At 48.3% G+C, this 11,350-nt stretch overlaps 2 protein-coding genes across 4 annotated transcripts in view; both read left to right on the top strand.

Annotated features, from left to right (window-relative positions):
* Positions 1–11,350, top strand: part of LOC115640747 (zinc finger protein 501-like) — a 745,273-nt gene that overhangs the window by 349,453 nt on the left and 384,470 nt on the right. The gene's annotated exons all lie outside the window — the stretch shown is intronic.
* LOC115640781 (zinc finger protein RFP-like) overlaps positions 5,658–11,350 on the top strand; it is a 67,190-nt gene continuing 61,497 nt past the window's right edge. The window contains 3 exon segments of the mRNA XM_030543772.1: positions 5,658–6,112; positions 9,748–9,843; positions 10,894–11,124. Coding sequence (XP_030399632.1) covers positions 5,696–6,112; positions 9,748–9,843; positions 10,894–11,124 — 744 coding nt within the window. The 5' untranslated portion in view covers positions 5,658–5,695.

Genomic DNA, 11,350 nt, shown 5'->3' with positions numbered 1-11,350 from the left:
TTAGATGATGAACACGATTTTCAGTAATCCGCATTAAGGGGGCTGTCTGGGAGGAAGCCCAAGGCTGGGTTGTTTTAAGGCAGGGGTAGTCAATAAGCAGTCTGTGAGCCAAATGTAGACAGCCAGATGCTTTTGAATGGATCTCTGAAATCTTTTTATCTATTGTTATCATTACTGTTGTGGTTTTTTTAATTATTATTTCCTTTGGCGTGTGGACCTTGTCTATACCTTGACCAAGACATTTTTGACCTTGACAAAAAAGAATTGACTACCTGTGGTCCCTTATTCCCTGGGTAAGGGATTCCCATTCCCTTGGTTATTAGAAGCTGTGGGGTCTGTGTGTCTTAATCTGGTCAGGTTCTTCCCTGGTCAGTTAGATCAGAGGTGAATGGGTTCCATAATGCAGTTGCCATGAGAGAAAAGCTTGCCTCTTTGTACCCCCTTCAGTGGGATACGGTGTCACAACCTAACGGACATGCTATCTCATCCCCATCCCTCCAGCTTTCAGGAGGACAAAATTCATTCATTGTCCTGTCTGTGTTGTTTTTCAGTTGTAAATAGAATCCCTGCACATCTTCCTTCTGGGCTCTGCAGCTTTAGAAATAGGCAGGGGTTGAACTCCAGAGCTGTGTGTGTATCAGCAAGGCCCCCAAAGAACACGGACCCTGGGAACTCCTAGTGAGGGCGTAACAATTCCCCGCACCTCCCCAGACATGTGCTTCTCCCAAGGGGGCTCAGTGATCATGTTCCCGACCTCTTGGGTTCCATGATCACCCAGAAGAGCACAGGGAGAAGTTCCACTCACATAATGTCCTTTGTGACAGACACTCTCTCAATAATCCATGCACCCTGATCTGGTCTGGTTTTATCCCATGAGCAAGAGGTCTCATTCCCAAATCTGATCTGATCACCTGGCTGGAACAAGGGGAAGAGTTGTGGGTGCCTGATCTCCAAGCCTGCGAGGAAAGAGAGATCCCAAGAGGCACACGCACAGGTGAGGACTGACACACAAACCATCTGGGAAATAAAAGAAAAAGTTGAGAATCCCCAACTATGGTGTGAGGAACCACCCTCAGTTCTTCCTCATCTCACCAAGGGCAGGGCTGTAGTCAACAGATATCGCTCACAGCTTTCCACCCGTCCTGTTAACTGCAGGAGTTTCCCTCCCAATTTTCCTTCCCTGTGAGTGTTTGGGTGGGATGTGGAGGCAGAATCCTATTGCTCGAGTCTTTTGAAATTATGTTGTATTGGGTTTTCCCTCCCTGCTATTCATCATTCCCCCCAGCACAATGACTCCTGTCTGGATTGTCTCTCTCCCAGCAGGTGCTGAGAGAGACAGTGAGAAGGAGGAGGGGAATCATCATCAGGAAGCTCCTGGTGAAGTGGAACCACAGGGGACATTTATGGGCAGAGCTGCAGGGAATTTTTTCCAGTGTGTGGAACAAGGAGAAATGTGGGGAAATTGGCACAGGTCAGAGAGGCTGCTGGGAAACTACCCAAGGAAGAAAGTGATGAATCCATTAAATGTGCAGGAGGAGACAAAAAGAGAAACCCTGCCACTGCCTGCAGTGTGGGAAAGGATTCATTCTGAGTCAACAGCTTGTTACACATCAGACAATCCATATTGGAGAGAAACTCCTTCAATGCTTGGCCCATGGGAAAATCTTCTCTAACTATGCAGACCTTAGTAACAGAAGAAAAACATTATAGATACCTTCAGCTAAGCCACACAGGAGAGAGACCCCATAAGTGCTTAGACTGTGGAAAAAAATTCATACGGAGGTCATACCTTAACCATCAGGCAGTTCACACAGGAGAGAGACCCTATTGGAGTGTGGACTGTGGGAAAAGATTCTGAAACCGGTCAGCCCTTCTTAAACATCAGACAATCCACAAAGGAGAGAGGCCCTACAAGTGCTTGGACTGAGGGAAAAGTTTCATACACAGGTCAAACCTTGTTCAACATCAGGCAATCCACGCGGGAGACAGACCCCACAAGTGGCTGGATTGTGGGAAAAGTTTCATGCGGAGATCAGGCCTTGTTACCCAACAGGCAATCCACACAAGAGAGAGCGCCCTAGATGAAAATTCCACCTTGCGCCCCACCCCCCGTAACATCAGTTCATTGAGGGGCAAATCCCAACAAGCCTTTATAAACCCCAGGGGCCAGCCTGCACAGGGCCCAGCCATGCCCAGGGGCTGCTCCCCAGACCAGGTTCCCCCCTCCCTGCCCCCTGAAGGGTGCACAGCCTTCCCATGAGCCCTCCCCACCCCGGCGGCCCCCATCCCGAGTCCACTCACTGGCTTTGCCGGGCTTGGGTTGCTGCAGCAGCTCAGCAGAGAGGAGCCGCTGCCCCTCCTGGAGCAGGCTCAGGGCCCCGCACCTTTGCAGGGCTCCTGCCCTGTGCGCCGCACCGGCTCCTCCATGGCTGGGGCTCACTGTCCCCGCATGCCAAAGCTCTGGCTCTCCAGTGCCTCCGGAAGGTGGCTCCTCTCTGCCGAGCCAGGGCACCACTTTTTGGTGCCCCCAGGGCTGTCCTTAGGATTTATGGGGCCCTATGCAGTATTATTAAACTGGTGCCCATATGCCCCATGGCAGCCCGAGCTTGCAGCCTGGCAGGATGAGGGAGGCTCAAGGCAGCAAAGGATAATGAGATGCCCAACCCGCCTTACGGTGGCGGAAAGTCACAGTTCCCCATAGAGACCCCTATACTCTCTCCCTCCGCAGAATGGACGTGCAGAAGGTACCTAATTAAAAGCACTAAACTTGGGAATAAAAAATGTCAGTCACGGGTTTTTTGATCTGCCCTGAAGTTTGTCTGACATTTATTTGCAAAAACTCATAGTAAGGGTGAGTCAGCTGTTTGCTGAATATAACATTAAATATTATGGACTACATGATGCAGCTCTTCTCTCTTTTACATTTTCTTAATCAGTATTTCTAAGCTCATTTTATATTTTAAATATACTCTTAAGCCTTCATAAAGTAAGCACTCCAGAGGACTACATATTTTAACTCACTGAAACAGACATTATTTTAAATTAATCAGTCACAGAGGTTTAGTGTGTTCATAACTATGTTCATTGCTTTTAGAAAAAGGGAACACTAATTTACTGTGTGTAATCTCCATAACAATGCACATGTTTATGAAATTTCACCAACTTTAAAAAATTTGTTTCCAAAGATTTTAGGCATAACAAAGGATTTTATATCTTACTAAGGTACTGATTTTGCTTAAAACTAGTTCATCAGATAGTCAAAAGTAAAGAAAGGGAAACTCTTTGTCCAGCTATCTGGAAGCAAAGGGCAGTTGCTTCCTTCAGTGAGGGGATGAGGGGGGTAAAGGGGGTGAAGGGAGAAATAGATGGACAGAAAGAACAGAAAGCCTTTGGAAGAAAGTTTTTTACTATAATAATTAAAATGCGTATTTTTACTGTGGGTGGTCTTCTGAAGAATTTATTTTAAAAATCATATGTCTGAAGATCCAAGCATTGAAGGCTTAAGATGATTGTGCATCTAGAAATCTATGCAAGGAGTTTTTAGAGATGTGATTTTATAATCTTCACCAACTCACTAATGAAATATTTTTAAAGCAAATTTTAAACTAAGGTCCTGTAGACTGACATGTTCTGAGTAAATATTACAGTCATGCACAACTGTTTTTGTCAGTACATTCAGAAACCTATACTATATACCAGGGGGTTGGCAAATGCCTGTTAATTGGCTTCATTATCCCTTCAATGGCTCTTTAACAGTTTCAGTGTTGTGCTAATAGGTCTGGCAGGCTGGAGACTTTTTGTCTTCTAACTACTAGATCCCCTTCCCAGGAAGAAGCAGAGCCTGCAGGAAGGGTCAGAACAGGGATAGGAAAACCAGTTGGGTGGACACTAAGACCCAGCGGGGCCATACATTTTCAGGTGTCCTACACAGCTGCCTATGCTTAAGGACTGCCCTGGGCGCCCCCAACCACTTACTGCCCTAGGCCACTGCCCAGTTCACCTAGAAGTTGCACTGCCCCTGTTCTGATCTCCGATCCACTCTGCCACAATAGAGTCCTGGCTGCAGTGCCCAGCCACACAAAACAGCAGCAGAATGAAGGTGTGTGACTGATGGCTACAGATCTCCAGTCATGCCTTCTCCAGCAAAACAAGGAGCAGTGCCAGCCTTCCCCTGTAAGAAATTAATTTCAGCTCACACCATCCAGCTGCAAGAAGGTAGGAATTCCCAAGTCCACTGCATTAAAGAGTCTTCAAAATTGTATCCAACTATATGACAGCCCCTGTGACCAGCCACATCCTCACACCTTCTATGGGTCATCTTAATTATTACTTCCAAAGTTTTTTTCTCCTGCTGACGATAGCTCATCTCAATTGATTAGACTCTTCCTGTTGGTATGCATACTTCCACCTTTTCATGTTCTCTGTATGTATAAATAGCTCCTGTCTGTGTGTTCCATTCTGTGCATCCGAAGAAGTGAGCTATAGCTCATGAAAGCTCATGCTGAAATAAATTTGTTAGTCTCTAAGGTGCCACAAGTACTCCTGTTCTTTATCCCTGGCAAACTCTCCTTTCTCACCACAGCTGGATTTCCATTTCTGGTCCCAGGTGGCTGATCCCCAGACTCTCCCAGGACCACTCTGTCTGTCTCCAGATCCCCTCCTGCAGCCAGACTGGACAAGTGGCCTGAGAGCCTTGGAGACAGGAGATCTCTGGTTAGCCCATCCCCTGTACAGCGCAGGAGCCTCAGCGCCAGCGCCCCTCACACCCGCTGCCATCTGCAGAGAGCTAGGAGTCCCAGAGAGCTGGGGAGACTGTGCAGGGAAACAGAACCAGGAGCCACCAGGCTAAGAACTAGGGTGATGGCTGCTCTCTTGGCCAGCGCACCCAGCACTGAACCAGGGACCCCTAGAGCTAAAAGCACAGGCTGCCCCAGCTTATGCTAAATAGTCAACCCTTTGTAACTGTACCAGCTCCATACACATCCCAGTGGGTTACACAAGCACCAGAGAGACATGGGTCTTAAGGAGCCTGAAGGCCAGGTAGGGAATGGGCAGTAGGAGTCAGCAGCTGTAATTCTCACCCTCCTTCCCAGGCTGCTCCACCATATCCTCATGTCAGGCAGTGGAAACCCTCAGTCGCTTATTACCCCTTTTTGAGCCAAGTGACTAGTCCAAAGTTTGGGGCCTGGCACCAGGACCGGCGCTAGAGTTTTTCGCACCCTAGGTGCACGGCCATTTCGCCGCCCTGCGCGCAGCTCCCGCAGCCATTTCTGCAGAGGGTCCGTTGGTCCGCGGCTCCGGTGGAGCTGCCGCAGCCGTGCCTGCGGGAGGTCCACCGGAGCCGCGTGGGACCAGCGGACCATCCGCAGGCACGACTGCGCCAGCTCCACCGGATCCGCCTGCTGCCCCCCCCCGGGCAAAATGCCACCCCCCGATAATCCTGGCACCCTAAGCGATTGCCTAGTTCGCCTCAATGGAAGCGCCGGCCCTGCCTGGCACATGTTTTGGAGCAGCTGGTGACAATTTAGACTCATCAAACTTCATTCAAAGGCTCTTTACAGTCCACAGAGAAGAAATCACATGAGACCACACCCATAGAGGAAACGCCTAATGGTACAAAGTTTAATCAGCCCATTTCTGAGAACAAGAAAGTGAAACTAAACTCCTATCTTGTCTCTTTCCTGCACTAGACGCCATGGCTGCTGCGAATACAGCAAAAACTCTCCAGGATGAACTGACCTGTCCCATCTGTCTGGAGTATTTTAAAGATCCGGTGTCTCTAGACTGTGATCACAATTTCTGCCAAGCCTGCATCACCCAGTTCTGGGAGGGATTGGCTACCGATGTCTCCTGCCCTCAGTGCAGAGCGACTTTTCCCCAAAGGAACCTCCGGCTGAATAGGCAGCTCAGGAATGTTGTGGAAGCAGTCAGAGAACTCAGGTTGTCCTCAGGGAGGGAACCAGAAACAGAGGGACTGTGTGAGAAACACAAGGAGCCTCTAAAACTGTTCTGCAAAGAGGACGAAATCCCCATCTGCCTGGTGTGTGACAGATCCAAGGAGCACAGAGATCACATCGTCATTCCTGCAGAGGAAGCTGCCGAAGAATTCAAGGTAGGAAAATAACCTATTGTTATTTTTATAACCAGAGCCTTGGGGAACTCACCTTCCCCCAGCATTAGAGTTTCTGTTAGGCCCAGACAGCCACTCAGTGAGCTCCACTGGAGAGGAACGAAGGATTTCAGACCTAAGTAGGTTTCCCAGCAACTGAGAATCCTCCCAAGGCTCATGCAGGGGAAGTGTGGCCCTCCATAAACATCCTAAGGCTGACACGTTGGAGTGAGGGGGAGTGATGAACCCGCACTCCATCCTCCTGCTCCCCATACACAGAGTCCTGAGCACTGAAGGACCCCACCCTTCCCTGTCTGCCCTGCCCCACTTCCACCACCTCCCAAAGCTATAAACACCATGTCCGTGCTCCCCTTCTTCTTGGGGCTGAGGGAGCAGTAGGATGTAGCTGGGGTTGTCCTGTTGGCCCTCATCCTCTTCAACCTTTTCCTGCAGAGCTCCTCACACAGACAGGAAGGGAGTTCCACCCTCATGAAACTTTGGGGGGGGCACAGGAATGAAGCCCCCATCCTGCAACCATAGGCGCCGACTCCGTGGGTGTTCCAGGACTGGAGCACCCATGGGCAAAAATTGGTGAGTCCTCTGCACCCACCTAAGCTCACCTCCACTCCGCCTCCACCTCCTCTCCTGAGCGTGTCGCAGCTCCACTTCCCTCCCCTCCTTCCCAGTGCTTCTTGCCGTGAAACAGCTGATTCGTGGTGGCAAGCACCGGGAGGAGGGGGAACACGATGCACTCGAGAAAGACAGAATCCACACAGGCTTTTCTGTGGCCAGTAGCATCCCTGCTCTCCCAGCAGTGACTCCCAGGTCTTCTAGTCTAGAGTTCAGCCTTATCACCCTGAAGAAAATCCAAGGCCTTCTCCCTATGGCCTTCCATAGGCCTCTGTTTTACCTACTCCAGGCCTGGTTGGATTACACGACACCTCCCTCTCCTCTGATCACTGCTCCTTCATTGTCCTCACCTGGAGAGGAGAACTGGTTTATCACTGGTGGGGCTGAGACCCCTCTCTCTTTATAGGGCCAGACACCCTGTGACTGGCATTGTTCCTCTTCGACGACTCCTGAGGCCACAGGGAGAGAGTGCTAGGCCTGCCGATTTCAATTTGGAGATTTTGGCCATAGATTTCAGTGTGGAAACCATATGCCCATAAAGATTTCCATCTTGACATTAATAATGACAATAATAATTTGTAATCAATAGAATGTACTGATTTCTATGGCAGTGGCATCTCTGGGCCCCAGTGAGAGATTAGGGCCCTGTTGTGCCAGGCACTGTACAGAGATAGAATCAGAGGCGTAGCGAGCGCCCTCCATACCCTCCGACCGGAGGGGGCCCCGCAAGGAAGGGGGCCCCTAAAAGTGGGGAAAAAATGTAAGGTATAACTAGGTAAGTGACATTTATTGACGCTATTTCACAAACCATGTCGGTTTTATTAACAAAACCGTGAAGTCATTATGATAAATCATAATGCTATTGGCTACATCAGTTGTCTGTCGATCAGTTTTGAATTTTAGTTGGACCGTGTATTTGCGTTCATAATGGCGGTCGGCGGATAAATGTTATTAATTTAGTTGTTTAGTTTTTTATCGTTTCTGCATTGCAAGAGGCCCCAGACATATGTTCGGAGGGGGCCACGTTCTTTGTTGCTACGGCCCTGGATAGAATCATAGAATGTCAGGGTTGGAAGAGACCTCAGGGGCTCATCTAGTCCAACCCCCTGCTCAAAGCAGGACCTAATCCACTAGCCGTCCTGCTGTCCGCTCCGCTCTCCAGCGCCTCTCCGCTAGCCATCCTGCTAGCCATTCACTAACATGTCTTCAGCCTCCCTCGCTTAACACAGCTCTCGGTGATCTCAGCTCTTAGTAACTTCAGCACTCAGTGAGTTTAGCTGGTAGCAAGGGAGCCTCAGTGCTGGTGCACCACTAGCCCAAAGTAGGTCTAATGCTTAGACCCTGGTATCAGTGATTTCAGCTCTGCAGCATGTAACAAGACTCAAAATGGAGTCAAAATTAGCTCTGTTATTACACAATGGAGAGAGGAGGGGTCAAAGTAGTGTTAAGTGCCCTCAAAAGGGACCCACACTACCAAGTACACATATGTCCCGAGTCCCAAGTCAGGCAAAGAGCCCACAGTCACAGTCTAAGGAAGACAATCTGCAGCAGGTAGATAAAGAAAGAACCGGGGCTGGGAGCAGGGGACAGTTAAAGAAGGTTGTGTTTGCATACACTGGCAATCGCGATAGGTCATCCAGATTTCAAAGCCGTCCATTTTCCGTGGTGCAGACTTAGGTGCCTGTACTTTTCTATGGGGAATGTTTTAGGCGAGGGAGTGGTAGCAGGCACGAGGGGGAGTCCATGGCCTAGTCTCCCTCCCTCCTGTGAGCTTCAGCAGAAACTTCAGAATCAGGGTTAGGGAGTTGAGACCTCCTCGGGTGCTATTTCCCAAATGGTGGCTTGTGACCCACCAGTGAGTCATGGGAAGTTGTAGATGGGTTGTGGGCTTGGTGTGGAGGGACAGCCCTGTGGGGACAGGAGTGGCAGCTCCTGTCCCACAGGGCTGAGTCCAGCTCTCCACAGAGGGAGCCTGTGGAAAAATTCCAGCATGAACCTACCTGTCCCATCTCTCAGGAGTATTTCAGAGAACCTGTCACTCTGGAGAGTGGGAACATTTTCTGCCAAACCTGCATCACCCAGAACTGGGAGTAACCAGATATAGCCATCTCCTGACTGAACAGTAATTAAAAAAGGCCATTAGAGGGAAAGATGCATCGATAAAGGTGGCAGGCCCTGCCGGGAGATGTTGTTTCCCACTGGGATTCTGAACTCCTGTGCTGCTCCACGAGGGGTTAAACTCAGATGCTGCTGGCCTGCATTAGAGGAGATCAGTGTCCTAAACACCATGTGGATTCCAAGCACCTTGAGTCCTCACACAAAAGGGCTCCAGACAGCGCAGGTCCATGCCAAATACCATGAGGATTAGACTGGATTGTAGCAAAACTAACCCTTGGGCGGTGGTGACCATGTCAGGGTGACGAACCAGCTGAAGTGGTTCCATTAATCCTCACACTGCTCTCCCACAGTGCAGCATTTTGAAATCTCTGGAACTCGCTGCTTCTGGAAGCTGAGCTGGGGAACAGGTACCCAGGCAGCCCTGCCTCTGTAAGGGCCCAGGACAGAACTCGGGCAAACCCCGACTGCTCTTGACAACAATGAAAACATCTAATGTGGATTGCCCTAGTGCCCAAGTCAATTCTATCAAACTAGTCCAGTGCCCAGGGTTCAGGGCTGAAATTCAGAGGAGATCAGTCTCCTCTGAGAATCCCAGGAGGTTTCTGGGATTTGTATCATTTTCTTTGTGAAAGAAAAATCCAAGGATGTGACGCCAGTGTCATGTTGGTATAAATCAATGGGGGGAAAAGGTCAAACAATTTCAAGGAGTCTGAAAATGAAACACTCCCAGCGTCCATTAATATGACTTCACTTCCTTGGTATTGCTGATATCGTAAAGCTACTGGGTTCTCCATTCATCAGTAGAGTGTTTGTGTTGGAAAAGCTCCCACCAACACTCTGACTCCTAACAATAACAATAACACCACTCAACTCAGTTTCTGTTTCTTCAGGAAAAGATTCAAGCCCATTTGAAGATGCTGAGGGAAGAGAGAGAAAAGCTCCTGGGATTTAAAGTGAGAGAAGAGAAGAGAAGCCAGGAATATCTGGTAGGTGCCTGTCATTATTAATCTGCATTTGTAACGAGCCGGATGAAGGTGCATTCTGAATCAGAGCAATAACGAGAGGCAGGGCAATCTACAGGCCCGATTATGTTTTATCTCAATGAGTTAGGGCTGATAAAGCAGAAATCCATTAAGTGGGGAATAATCACAAGTAAATCAAAATTAGTTGTTTTAGCAGGAATTACTACTTAGGCCTACACCATAAACCAGTGGGTTTCAACCTTTTTGCATTTGATAATTTTGAATTTGGGTACAGAGACGACTCTGGAAATCTATTATCTGTACCGATCACAGGTTGAAACCCACTGCCATGAACTACTGTAACTGTTATTATTATCTATTGTATATTAACTCCTGTTAGCTTAATTAAACTTTCTTCATAGGAAACAATGTACGTGAATTAAATAACAGATTTTTGAATTAGAAAATCCATTGCACTAAAATAAACCCTCACTGTTACACATTCAGGCATCAGTTTCACAGTTTTCATTGTCTGTTAGCTCAGAGTTTGGGGGATGTTCAGTTATATCTTGAGGAATCCTCTTGTGCAATCTTTGTTTACTATTGTGAGTTTCAGCTTAAATAGAGACATTTGTGTCTGGCTTTGAAGTCTTAGTTTCTTGACCGAACAATCTCCCTCTGCTCATTTCTGGCTTGCAGTCCCATTGTGCTCTGACAATCTCTCCATTCCTGTCATTCACCTTTTATGCCTGAGGGTGTTGTCCAGATGTGTTGTTTTACAGACCTTAGTATTTTCTTATTTTCACCTCCCGCTGCTTTGGATCTCATCTCCAAGGCCATCGATAACGCACTATCCAGACCATGTCAGACATGGGAACGTCCCATTACGAGATTCTGGGGCCAAATGGAAAGATGTGAGATAATTCTCTCTCTAGTAACTACAGGATATTGTTCAGAGTCAGATGATTTAGAATTTGGAAAAAAATTCTCCCTCCTACACACTCAGCGCTCTATGAAAGGACTCCAGGCTCCATCCATGTCCCTGACCAGCCCTTTTCCTATTTTCCTTCACAGAGAAATATACAAACCAAGAGGGAGAAGATTGTGTCTGAATTTCAGCAACTGCGGCAGTTCCTGGATGAAAAAGAGCAACTCCTGCTGGTCCAGCTGGAGAAGCTGGACAAGGAGATTGTGAAGATACAGAATGAAAATGTCAGTAAACTATCTGAGGAAATTTCCCGTCTCAATAACGTGATCAGTGAGATGGAGCAGAAATGTGAGAAGCCAGTGACTGAATTGTTGCAGGTGAGACTGAGTTAGAAATACTCCAGACCCCAACACATGGACAAGACTGCTCCTAAAACATGGGCACAGGAGTCCAGCAGTCAGAGACCACCATGTAACTCAATGTGTATTGCAGAGATGTGAATGACTGCTATTTTTGAAAAGTTACAGACACTGTGATGTAAAAAGCAGAAAAGCCTCATTAGCTCAGCAAATACATGGCCCTGGGGCCTCTTTTCCCCAGAGT

Source organism: Gopherus evgoodei, unplaced genomic scaffold, assembly GCF_007399415.2.
Source record: "Gopherus evgoodei ecotype Sinaloan lineage unplaced genomic scaffold, rGopEvg1_v1.p scaffold_32_arrow_ctg1, whole genome shotgun sequence".
In the NCBI taxonomy this organism is placed as follows: domain Eukaryota; kingdom Metazoa; phylum Chordata; order Testudines; family Testudinidae; genus Gopherus; species Gopherus evgoodei.
This window is presented reverse-complemented; position numbering and strand designations above follow the sequence as displayed.